At 47.6% G+C, this 13,230-nt stretch overlaps 1 protein-coding gene across 1 annotated transcript in view; it reads left to right on the top strand.

Annotated features, from left to right (window-relative positions):
- The window catches only part of E2F3 (E2F transcription factor 3), a 69,902-nt gene that overhangs the window by 47,273 nt on the left and 9,399 nt on the right, over positions 1-13,230 (top strand). Inside the window, exons 3-4 of the mRNA XM_074985895.1 lie at positions 11,781-12,000; positions 12,418-12,578. Coding sequence (XP_074841996.1) covers positions 11,781-12,000; positions 12,418-12,578 — 381 coding nt within the window. The remainder of the gene's footprint in view (positions 1-11,780; positions 12,001-12,417; positions 12,579-13,230) is intronic.

Below are 13,230 nucleotides of genomic sequence, written 5' to 3'. Positions count from 1 at the left end.
TTCAAGGACAAAGTTCAGCTGTGGCCATTCCTGGCTTTCCTTCTGAAGGTGATCTTGCAATTCCACAGTAACCAGGGCATGTTCCTACTAGCTGTCTATCTGAAGCTGCAAGTCAACAGAGGAACAGACTCTGCTCGCCAGATGTCAGAGGCACAGTAGCTTTCTACATAAAAAGGACTAAGTCATTTCAGAAACCTACTCAGCTTTTTGTAGCCATTGCCTGTCATTCTGTCTGCCTGCCAGCCTCAGTCCAGAGAATTCCATCCTGGATCACTTTTTACATCTGCACATGTTATGACCTGGCAAAGGTCCCTGCTCCCCTTACTCTGACGGCACATTCTGTGCGGGCTCAAGTTCCTATACACGATATTTATAGCGTGGCAACATGGTCATGTCAGTCCACGCCTTTGCATCTCATTACACCATCATGCAGCAGGTTTTGGCTGCAGGATATAACAGTTAGCATACTAATTAATTCCAAATCCTCCACCTCCACAACTGCTTGATAGTCAGCTACTTTTAAATGGACATGAGCAAGCCCTCAAAGAAGAGAAATTGTTACTGACCTTCCGTAACTGTTGTTGTTTTGAGATGTGATGTTCTTGTCCATTCCATCCTCCATTCACCTCACTGCCTTCCCCTATGTTAGAGCTAGCCAATTGTCAGTGGGATCTTTTATACTGGTGCTATGAGTTCATGACCCTAGAGGGCATCAAAAGTTACCTTTGAGGGAAAAACTCTTCAGCAGCAGCTCTCAGGGAGAGCTCACACCTACTTTGAAATAGCAGTGAGCAACACATCTCCAAGAACAACAGTTGAGGAAGATTAGTAACGTGATTTCATTCTGGGCCACATATTTAAACTTGGCTCTGAAAATACGTCTATGAAATGAATACTTCTTACATAAGAATGGCCATACTGGGTCAGACCAAAGGTCCATCCAGCCCAGCATCCCACCTGCCGACGGTGGCCAATGCCAGGTGCCCCAGAGAAGGAGAACAGAAGACAATGATCAAGTGATTTATCTCCTGCCGTCCATCTCCTGCCCTTGTACTGAAGGCTAGGGCACCATACTTTATCCCTGGCTAATAGCCATTTATGGACCTAACCTGCAAAAATTTATCAAGCTCTTTTTTAAACCCTAATAGAGTCCTGGCCTTCACAGCCTCCTCGGGCAAGGAGTTCCACAGGTTGACTGTGCGCTGTGTGAAGAAAAATTTCCTTTTATTAGTTTTGAACCTACTACCCATCAATTTCATTTGGTGTCCCCTAGTTCTTGTATTATGGGAAAAGGTAAATAATTTTTCTATATTCACTTTCTCCACACCATTCATGATTTTATATACCTCTATCATATCGCCCCTCAATCGCCTCTTTTCCAAACTGAAAAGTCCCAGTCTCTCTAGCCTCTCCCCATATGGGACCCGTTCCAAGCCCCTAATCATCTTAGTCGCCCTTTTCTGAACCTTTTCTAATGCCAATATATCTTTTTTGAGGTGAGGAGACCACATCTGCAGGCAGTACTCAAGATGTGGGTGTACCATAGTTTTATATAGGGGAAGTATGATCTCTTTTGTCTTATTATCGATCCCTTTTTTAATAATTCCTAACATCCTATTTGCTTTGCTAACTGCCGCTGCACACTGCGTGGATGTCTTCAGAGAACTAGCCACTATAACTCCAAGATCCCTTTCCTGATCTGTCGTAGCTAAATTTGACCCCATCATGTAGTACGTGTAATTTGGGTTATTTTTTCCAACATGCATTACCTGACACTTACCCACATTAAATTTCATTTGCCATTTTGCTGCCCAATCACTCAGTTTGCTGAGATCTTTTTGTAGTTCTTCACAATCTGTTTTGGTTTTGACTGTCCTGAACAACTTGGTGTCATCTGCAAACTTTGCCACCTCACTGCTTACCTCATTTTCTAGATCATTGATGAACAAGTTGAACAGGATCGGTCCCAGGACTGACCCCTGGGGAACACCACTAGTTACCCTCCTCCATTGTGAAAATTTACCATTTATTCCCACCCTTTGTTTTCTGTCTTTTAACCAATTCCCGATCCATGAAAGGATCTTTCCTCCTATCCCATGACCACCTAATTTACATAAAAGCCTTTGGTGTGGGACCGTGTCAAAGGCTTTCTGGAAATCTAGGTATATTATGTCCACTGGGTGCCCCTTGTCCGCATGTTTATTAACCCCTTCAAAGAATTCTAATAGATTAGTTAGACATGACTTCCCTCTGCACAAACCATGCTGACTTTTGCCCAACAATTCGTGCTCTTCTACGTGCCTTGCAATTTTATTCTTTACTAGTGTTTCTACTAATTTGCCTGGTATTGATGTTAAACTTATCGGTCTATAATTGCCAGGGTCTCCTCTAGAGCCTTTTTTAAATATTGGCGTTATATTGGCCGTCTTCCAGTCATTTGGTACCAAAGTGGATTTAAAGGATAGGTTACAAACCACTGTTAATAACTCCGCAATTTCACATTTGAGTTCTTTCAGAACCCTTGGGTGAATACCGTCTGGTCCTGGAGACTTGTTACTATTCAGCTTATCAATTAACTCCAAAACCTCCTCTAATGTCAGTTCAATCTGAGTGAGTTCCTCAGATTTGTCACCTAAAAAGGCTGGCTCAGATTTAGGAACCTCTGTAACATCCTCAGCCGTGAAGACTGAAGCAAAGAAATCATTTGATCGCTCCGCAATGGCACTGTCTTCCTTGATCGCTCCTTTTATATCTTTATCGTCCAAGGGCCCCACTGCTTTTTTAGCGGGCTTCCTGCTTCTAATGTATTTAAAAAACATTTTACTATCGTTTTTTGAATTTTTGGCTAGCTGTTCCTCAAAATCTTTTTTGGCTTTTCTTATTACATTATGACACTTAATTTGGGAGTGTTTATGTTCCTTTCTATTTTCCTCACTAGGATTTGACTTCCACTTTTTAAAAGCTGCCCTTTTCTCTCTCACTGCCTTTTTAACATGGCTGTTTAGCCATGGTGGTTCTTTGTTAGGTCTCTTACTGTGTTTTTTTATTTGGGGTATACATTTAAGTTGGGCCTCTAGTATGGTGTCTTTAAACAGTTTCCATGCAGCTTCCAGGGATTTTAGTTTAATTACTCTACCTTTTAGTTTCTGTTTAACTAGCTTCCTCATTTTAGCGTAATTCCCCTTTTTGAAATTAAATGCCAGAGTGTTTGACCGCTGCGGTGTTCTTCCCAACACAGGAATATTAAAAGTTATTATATTGTGGTCACTATTTCCAAGCGGTCCAGTAACAGTTACCTCTTGGACCAGATCCTGCGTTCCAGTCAAGACTAGATCGAGAATTGACTCTCCCCTTGTGGGTTCCTGTACTAGCTGCTCCAAGAAGCAGTCATTTAAGGCATCAAGAAATTTAATCTCTGAATCCTATCCTGAGGTGACATGCACCCAATCAATATGGGGAAAATTGAAATCTCCTATTATTACTGTGTTTTTTATTTTGATAACCTCTCTAATCTCCCTTAACATTTCAGCATCACTATCACTGTCCTGGTTAGGTGGTTGGTAATATATTCCTAATGTCATATTCATATTAGAGGACTGAATTGTTATCCATAATGATTCTATGGAACATTTTGATTCCTTTAGGATTTTTGCTTCATTTGATTCTACATTATCCTTCACATATAGTACCACTCCGCCACCCGCACGACCTGTTCTGTCTTTCCGATATAATTTATATCCCGGTATGATAGTGTCCCACTGATTGTCCTCATTCCACCATGTTTCTGAGATGCCTATTATGTCAACTTCCTCCTTTGATATGAGGTACTCCAGTTCACCCATCTTATTAGACAGACTCCTAGCATTTGTGTAAAAGCACGTTAAAAAACTACCACTATTTATATGTCCGCCTTTCACAGACGCGTTGGATTTTTTTATATGCGATTGTTTCACATCTGATCTTGCCCATATATTATTTCCCACGTTCCCTATCTGACTAACTTCTAGGGAATCCCTATCTATGGAGCCTCGAGTAAGAGAAGTCTCTGTCCGATCCAGGTGCTCCCCCACACCAATCGGTTTTCCCCCACCTCTTAGTTTAAAAACTGCTCTACGACCTTTTTAATGTTTAATGCCAGCAGTCTGGATCCACCTTGATTTAGGTGGAGCCCATCATTCCTGTATAGGCTCCCCCTACCCCAAAAGTGTCCCCAGTTCCTAATAAATCTAAACCCCTCTTCCCTACACCATCGTCTCATCCACGCATTGAGACTCTGAAGTTCTGCCTGTCTATCTGGCCCTGCGCGTGGAACTGGAAGCATTTCAGCGAATGCCACCATAGATGTTCTGGATTTCAGTCTCTCTCCTAGTAACCTAAATTTGGCCTCCAGAACATCTCTTCTACCCTTCCCTATGTCATTGGTACCAACATGTACCACGACCACCGGCTCCTCCCCAGCACTGCCCATAAGTCTGTCTAGATGCCTCGAGAGATCCGCAGCCTTCACACCAGGCAGGCAAGTCACCATACAGTTCTCCCGGTCATCACAAATCCAACTATCTATATTTCTATTCTATTTCTTCATGGGAAAAAAACCACTTAGGCTGTGGCTATGCTAGCCCCCTCCTTTCAGAAGGGGCATGGTAATGAGCCACTTCAGCAGGTACTAATGAAGTGCTGTCATGAATATGCAGCACCTCATTAGCATAATGGCAGCCATGCATATTTCGAAAGTGCCGCTTTCAAAATGCATGCCACCTGTGTAGACATGGGCCTTTCAGAAGGAACCCCCAGACTTCAAAAGCTCCTTCTTCCCATTTGGTTTTGGGTAGAAGGGGCTTTTGAAGTCTTGGGGTCCTTCCGAAAGGCCAATGCCTACACAGGCAGCGTGTGTTCCAAAACCAGCACTTTCGAAACATGCATGGCTGCCTTTATGCTAATGAGGTGCTGCATATTCATAGAATCACCTCTTTAGCATCTGCTGAAGTGACTCATTACCATGCCCCTTTGGAAAGGAGGGGGCTAGTGTAGCCATGGCCCTAGTGTGTGCACGTTTAGTTATGTGGCTGTACAAAATAGATCTGTTTTGTACTGCAAAATTTATCAGTTACTTTTCTGGGCATATAGAAAATATGTCCCTTGTTTTCCAGTGAGTTAAGTTAATTAGTTGCTGATTCATGGTTTAAGAACAGAAAAGTACAGCACTCTTTCCTAGTTTGCCCTCACTACCTTCACATTTTGGTTTCAATAGTGAGGGCAAATTGGGAAAAACTCTGTATTTTACTGGTTTTAAGCAGTTATTATAAGATTAAGGAGGAATAATGTATAGCTTTGGATGCATGATTGTTAACTGTCTTGTAAATTCAATATACATTTCATTGATTCATATGAGTTGTTCGTAAGTTAGGAAAACTGTCATTGAGTGCTCTTCAGTAAGTGAACCAAAGTTATGGTTAATTGCCCATAAAACCCTTAAGTTGTCTGTTACCTTAAAAGAGAGAGAATCAATTTGGTGTCGCTGCTAAGATAAAAGCCTACCAAAACTGTGTGTAAAAATTTGGTTGCCATATTTTACATAGTGTTGAAATTTCATTATACCTTATCCATTAAGCAAATGGGAAGTATGTGTGTGCAAAGGTATGTTCTTCTTCGAGTGTCCCCGTGGGTGCTCCATGTTAGGTGTCGGGCTCGCCCCGGCGCCGCAGGTCGCATCTTCCAAGCAGTTTCTGCCAGACCACGCATGCGCCGGTGCGCTCCGCTCCCTTGCGCGCTCCTGGCCATGTGCGCGATCCGGTCCCCGCCAGTTCCTCTTTAACCGCCATCGGCTGCAGACGGAATCCGCTCAGGCTACGGCCAGAGTTAACGTATTTAACGTTTTTAATTGTTTTAAAGTTTCTTCGGTCTTAGATTAAGTTAGTCGGCTGTTGTTTTAAAAAAAAAAAACAAAAAAAAAACAAAGAAAGGAAAGGAATTCAAAGCTTCCAATCCTAGTAACAAGCGAAGCACCGGAGGCCAGGAGCCTAGGGCCATTAGCCCTCCTGCTGCGACAGGCTTTATCTGAGAGGGGAACAAGCACAGAGAAGGTGCTAAGTACCCTATTAACAACTCAAAGAATCACCACAATGTCCTCTTCAGGATTCAAGAAGTGTGAGTTGTGCCGCGATGCCAGCGTCTGATGGGCACAGTCAGTGCATAAGGTGCTTGGGGGAATCCCATGTCACTCAGAAATGTTCCTTCTGCACCAAGTTAACAGCCAGAGCAAGGAAGGACAGGGAAATGCGGCTGAAAATGCTGCTGTTCGACAAGGCCCTCCAGGCAGACGTGCCGGAGCGGCCGCAGCAGGAGGGACCCTCCGAGGCCCATAAAAGGAAAGCCGCGTCCCTAACCCCATCAGCGCAAAAACGGAGGAAAATCTCCCCAACCCGATCCCTGCCGGCAGCAACAGTGAGCGGGATGGGTGGAGTGCACAGCCCGCAGCCGCAGCTACAGCTGATCGACGGCGGCACCGAGACGCACGTGGTGGAGGTTCAGCCTCCGATGATCAAACAGCCGCCCCGCACCGAGGGCAGGGCGGCGGCCAAGCAAGTGCTGGAACCGGTGGCGCAGAGCGCACGGGCACGCGGCCTGCAGGCACCGGGGGAGACCGTCTGCGCGGCACCGCTGAGGGGCGTGCCGAGCGCAGTGCAGACTACAGGGCCGAGATCCCCGACGCATCAGGGGGCGGAGCCACCCCCACAGGGGAGGGGAAAGGCAGCACAGAAAACACGGCACCACAGTCCCTCTCCATACAGGGCTGCAGAGCTGCTTTCTCTGAGCCCTCCGCTCGTGCTGTGGACTCCAACGAGAAGGCAGGGGTCACCCCTAGCCTATCCGGAGCCCCCATCTCCATTTCTACAGCCAGCCTCCCCATGGCTTGGACCACCTTCGCCCTTCTTGGGCTTCGAGCCACTTGAGTACTATCACAAATCGGCCTCTCCAGCGTCCCAGGTCTCCAGAAGATCTCACTCCCCCGGACATAGGGGGTATGCACCAAGGGAGTGGTCCAGGTCACCATCCCAGGAGCAGTGCCCATGTTGCCATGGTCGCCCCTATCATGCGGGGCATAGACACCATAGGCATACTACCAGGGACAGATCCCCACAGATGGTTCCGTATCCCCGAGGGCAATCGCGAATGGGGACAGAGACTCAGATATCTCAGGGGGAGTTGGTTCTGGAACCCCGGGATTTTCCCTCGCAAGCTTCTAGCGAGTGGATGTGCCACCGTCAACAGGACCTGGAGGGGTCCAGAGAGGCGTACCCTAGCGATTCCTCGTTGTCCTCCCCGGATGAGGCTATGGCCCCAGGGGACGTCCATCCTCCGGACGATCTCAAACAGTTCCAAGAGCTGTTTAAAAGGGTGGCCTTCACGCAAGGCATCCAGACAGCAGAGGTGCAAGAGAAGCACCATAAGCTCCTTAAAAATCTGAGACCTCCGGCTTCCTCTAAAATAGCCATACCGCTTGATGAAGCAATCTTGGAGTCCGCCACCACGATATGGCAGACCCCTGCGACTATTCCGCCTGTCCACAAGAGAGCGGACAAGAAATACTTTGTGCCGGCGAAGGGCATGGAGTTCCTATTCAGCCACCCGCAACCAAATTCTCTGGTGGTAGAATCGTCTCAACAGAGATCAAAAACGTCTCAGTTCAAAACAGGGGGAACGGACAAAGATGCCAAGAAACTAGAGCTGTTCGGCAGAAAGGTCTACTCCTCCTCCACCCTACTGTTGAGAATGGCAAATTACACAGCGCATCTAGCGAACCACAATTTCGACAACTACTCTAGCTTAACCTCCCTCATGGACTCGCTTCCAGAGGACAAAAAGCCGGTGCTCAAGGCTATCGTGCAAGAAGGCTATGTGGCCTCGAGGACGGGAGTTCAGATCGCCCTAGTCGTAGCAGATACGGCAGCAAGCTCAACAGCTACGGCAGTGGTCATGAGCATGGAGTCCTGGCTCCAGACATCGGGTATCCCGAGGGATATGCAGGCGAAGATCGTTGATCTCCCCTTTTGACACGCAGAAGCTGTTTGCAGTATTAACCACAGCGTCTCCAGTACCACAGGGGCTACGAGCAAGGGCGACATCAACAGCACCAACAGTACAGAACTCCCAGGCGACGTTCTCAACAGAGCCGTGCGTCCTTGGGGCAGGGCCAAAGGCCACAAGTTTGACACACAGATCGAGGGCTGCACTATCGCTACCATCGCGCAATGTCATCTGAAGCTACTGTTCCACCATCGCCTCCGACCATTCTACGACCAGTGGCAAAAGATCACCACAGACAAATGCGTACTGGAGATCATGGCCACGGGTTACGCGATTCCCTTCCAGTCGCTCCCACCGCCATGACCTCCAGCCAGACCCCACCTAAAGGACGCCTCCCACGAAGTGAGACTCAAACAGGAGGTAGGCCATCTTATGCTTATAGGGGCAGTGGAAAGAGTGCCGGAGCAACTCCGAGGGAAAGGGTTCTACTCAAGATACTTCCTCACAGAGAAAAAGACAGGAGGCTGGAGGCCCAGCCTAGATCTTCGAGGCCTCAACCGGTACTTGCGCAAGCAAAGCTTTCGGATGATCACAGTCGCCTCTATGCTTACGGCACTGGACGATGGAGATTGGTTCGCAGCCCTCGACTTACAAGACGCGTATTTCCACATAACTATTCACCGGCTCACAGGCGTTTTCTCTGGGTTATGGTAGGCAAAAAACATTTTCAGTATAAGGTTCTGCCGTTCGGCCTCTCCTCGGCCCCTAGAGTCTTCACCAAGACCTTGGCAGTGGTGTCAGCCTACCTGCACAGACAGGGGGTGTTTATATTCCCATATCTGAAAGAAAAAAAAAAAAGACTGCCTACTGAAAGGGGCCTCGAAGGAGGAGGTACTTCGCATGATACGCGTCACAGCAGACACGTTCTCTTCGCTGGGCCTGGTCATCAATCTGGCAAAATCAAAGATAGACCCCGCACAGGACATAGAGTTCATAGGGGCACGTATAAATTCCATCACAGCAAGGGTTTATCTACCAGATGCCCGCTTTTGCGGCATTGGTTCCCTCGTGCAAGTCATCACCTTCAGCCCTACGGTGCCGGTTCTGACGTGCTTACAGCTGCTGGGCCACATGGCAGCAGCAACGTTTGTGGTACAGAATGCCTGATTGCATAGGCGCAGCATGCAGCACTGGCTGGCGAGTGTCTACAAACCGGCAGCACACACTGTCCACAGGGTGGTGTCGCCCACGACAGAGGTGCGCAGATCCCTGCAATGGTGGGTGAACCCCAAGAACACGCTAACAGGGGTGCCCTTTCACCAACCACAAATATCTGTTTTTCTCACTACCGACGCCTCCCACATAGGTAGGGGAGCACACATGGGCGAAAAGGTGACGCAAAGACTGTGGTCCTCCACGGAACAGTCACTGCATATAAGTATACTGGAGCTCAGAGCAGTGTTCAACGCCTGCAAACACTTTCGAGACTATATACAAGGCAAGTAGTCGGGATCAGTACAGACAATACCTCCACCATGTTTTATACAAATCGGCAAGGAGGAGCTCGGTCCCGTGCCTTATGTGCGGAAGCAGTCCGATTGTGGAACTGGTGCATCGCCAACAATATAACCTTGAAAGCTTCGTATTTACCAGGCGCTCACAATGTGAAGGCAGACCAGCTGAGCAGGCGCTTCACACTCACACACGAGTGGCAGATCCGTCCCGATCTGCTACGACCGATTTTTCACGCATGGGGTTTTCCCCAGATAGACCTGTTTGCCACTCAACACAACAAGAAGTGCCAACAGTATGGCTCCAGGGCAGGACTGGGATGGGGGCCACTGGGGGACGCATTCGCGATCTCGTGGAGGGGCCCCCTGCTCTACGCCTTTACTCCCACAGTGCTTATCCACAAAGTCTTGCAGAAAGCCAGGAGAGAGAAAGCCCGAATGATCCTAGTAGTCCCAACGTGGGATCGACAGCAATGGTTCCCCTTACTCCTGCGCATGTCGGACCATCCACCGATGCCCCTCCCGGTGGCGCCGGATCTGCTCACGGAGCCCAGGGGTCCATAGTGCATCCACACCCCCGAGGCCTGCGACTGCAAGCATGGTTAATCCATGGCTCAGCTCCCTAGAGAGCACGCGTACAGAGGGAGTGCAACAAGTCCTAGAAAGTAGCAGGGGGACTTCCACCAGGAAGCCCTATAAGCAAAAATGGACTTGATTCACTGCATGGTGTTCTACCAAGCAATTAGCCCCCCTTGCTGCGCATATACCTGTAATACTAGAGTATTTACTGGACCTCAAGAGAGGCGGACTCTCCCTATCCTCGTTGAAGGGTCCACCTTGCCGCTATATTGGCTTTCAGACATGAAGAGGAAGAGCACACGGTGTTTGCCCATCCCATGGTTACCAGGTTCCTCAAAGGGCTGGTAAACCTATAACCCCCCTCGGAAACCGCTTCCACCTTCGTGGAGCTTGGACCTGGTGCTTAATGCGCTAACGGGACCACCGTTTGAACCCTTAGCCACGGTTTCCCTCCGTCTCCTTACGATAAAGACGACCTTCCTTCTTGCAATCACGTCAGCTTGCAGGGTGAGCGAGCTTGCGGCAGTCATGGCAACGCCACCCTGCACAGTAATTTCCAAGGAGGCGGTAACCTTATGGCTGCATCCAGCCTTTGTTCCCAAAGTTTCTTCAGAGTTTCGTATTAACGAGCCTATAGTTTTACCCTCGTTATCCAGAGCCTCATAACTCCAACAAAGAGGCGCACCTACACCTCCTGGACATGAGGAGGGCGCTGGCTTTCTATATAGACAGGACTAAGTCCTTCCGGAAAACGGATAGACTCCTAGTCTCTCTCACTCCCAAATCAAAAGGAGAAGGTCTCTCTTCACAGAGAATCTCGAAGCACATCGTATCCTGCATAAAAATGTGCTACGAACTCAAAAAGACTCCTTTACTGGCCACGCCCAGGGCTCACTCCACTAGGGCGGTGGCGGCATCAACAGCCTTTTTCAAGGGCATTGCGCTAAAAGACATCTGCAGAGCGGCGACCTGGTCATCCTATGACACCTTCGCCAAGCATTATGCCCTACATCGGGTATTCCAAGAGGATACCCGTCTCTTGACAGCGGTCCTCTCGGGGACAAGCTGCACATGATCCGATTACCCACCTCCTATTTTGGGTTACTGCTGGGTAGTCACCTAACGTGGAGCACCCACAGGGACACTCGAAGAAGAAAGAGAAGTTACTCACCGTAGTAACAGTGGTTCTTCGAGATGTGTCCCCGTGGGTGCTCCACCACCCGCCCATCCTCCCCGCTTCGGATCCCTGTTTAGTGTTTTGCAGGAGCATCCGAGGCGGTTGGTCAAGGAACTGGCGGGGACCGGATCGCGCACGTGGCCGGGAGCGCGCAAGGGAGCGGCGCGCACCAGCGCATGCGCGGTCCGGCAGAAACTGCTTGGAAGATCCGACCTGCAGCACCGGGGCGAGCCCAACACCTAACGTGGAGCACCCACGGGGACACATCTCGAAGAACCACCGTTGCTACGGTGAGTAACTTCTCTTTTTGTGTTAATGTGGAAATTTAAGCACTTTATTTTGTAAAATATGTAGGAAGTTTATGCAAACAATAGCTATTTCGAATACCTATTTCAAAACTGAAATGGGAAAACTGATTTGAACAGCAGCTAACAAACTTGCTTCTTTCTTCCTCCTTCCATTTTTCTTTTCATTTTTCTTCCAAGCTCCAAAATCTCCTTCAGAAAAGACTCGGTATGATACATCACTTGGTCTTCTCACAAAGAAGTTCATTCAGCTGCTTAGCCAGTCCCCAGATGGAGTCGTGGATTTGAACAGAGCAGCAGAGGTCCTCAAGGTGCAAAAACGCAGGATTTATGATATCACCAATGTTCTGGAAGGCATCCATCTCATTAAGAAGAAATCCAAAAACAACATTCAGTGGATGTGAGTATTCATCATCCTTCTCCAGTTCTGCTAGCTGACTGCACTTTTATAAAGCGGCAGTGTTTCCCCTGTCCGTACGTCCAACCTCACACTCCTAGTCCCAGCATCGTCCAAGAGGCTTTCCAAAAACAAAAAAGCTTTTTAATGTTGTTTACGTAAGATAAATTTGTAACATCTGATAAGCCTCTCGTAGGAAATTCTTGTATTAAATGGTGTCACAATACAAGGTGCCTTTTCTGAGAAGCTTGGTTTATATTGGCATGCTTTAAACTCTTTAGGGGATGAAGGTGTCAGTAATTAAGGCATGTAATTTAAGGACATGCCTTTTTTTCCTCCCCCCTTGCCCTCTCCTCCTACAGTATACTTTTATGTTTTAATAATGATTATGGAGACCTTACCTTCTTTGGATTTTTGTAGGGGCTGCAGTCTATCTGATGATGGGGGCACACTGGCACAGTGTCAAGGCCTGTCAAAGGAGGTGACTGAACTCAGTCAGGAAGAGAAGAAACTGGATGAATTAATTCAAAGTTGCACCCTGGACCTCAAGTTGTTAACAGAGGATTCAGAGAACCAGAGATATCCTTTATGCCATTATTTCCAAAGGTGGTTAAACCTCCCTGCTGCTAGAGTCAGAGTTAGGAACACGCTTCCAAATAGAAATAAATGACACACAGCACAGAAAATTCCTTCCAAGAGGTAACAGTTTACTGTGATTTAGTGGAGATGTAGCCAAGAAGGCACTTACACCAATTACACAAGTGCGCATTTAACATTTCTGGAGCATATAAAAATGTTAATGTATAAAGAGGTTCCAAAATATCTATGTTTGGATAGAGCAGAAAACAAAAAGTTAAGCAGTTTTTCGTTACAGTGCAGTGCTTTGGGCAGGGGGCTGGAGTGGATGAACTCCTGAGGTTCCTTCCAGCTGTAGAATTCTATGATTCTCTGAAGACAAAACATTTCACTACATTCAAGCAGGACTTTCAAAATGGGCTCGTTTTGCAATTCTGAATCCAGATCAAAATCCACTTTTTGCAAAAATATGCTAAGATTTTGTACGTGTGAAACCCCCACATCTAGTTGTGATTCCTACGTGTAGTGGCACTTAGGCCACTCACACAGAAAAAGAATGAGTGTTCTCTGCAGCCTTAGCTGAGAGACAGCTGCCTTTTAGCTCACACTGTAGAGGCTCCTTCACTAAGCTCCAGAGCACCCAGGTTCAACTGTGCT

Source organism: Carettochelys insculpta, chromosome 2, assembly GCF_033958435.1.
Source record: "Carettochelys insculpta isolate YL-2023 chromosome 2, ASM3395843v1, whole genome shotgun sequence".
In the NCBI taxonomy this organism is placed as follows: domain Eukaryota; kingdom Metazoa; phylum Chordata; order Testudines; family Carettochelyidae; genus Carettochelys; species Carettochelys insculpta.
The sequence above is the reverse complement of the archived record's forward strand: the minus strand, read 5'-3'. Positions and strand labels throughout refer to the sequence as shown.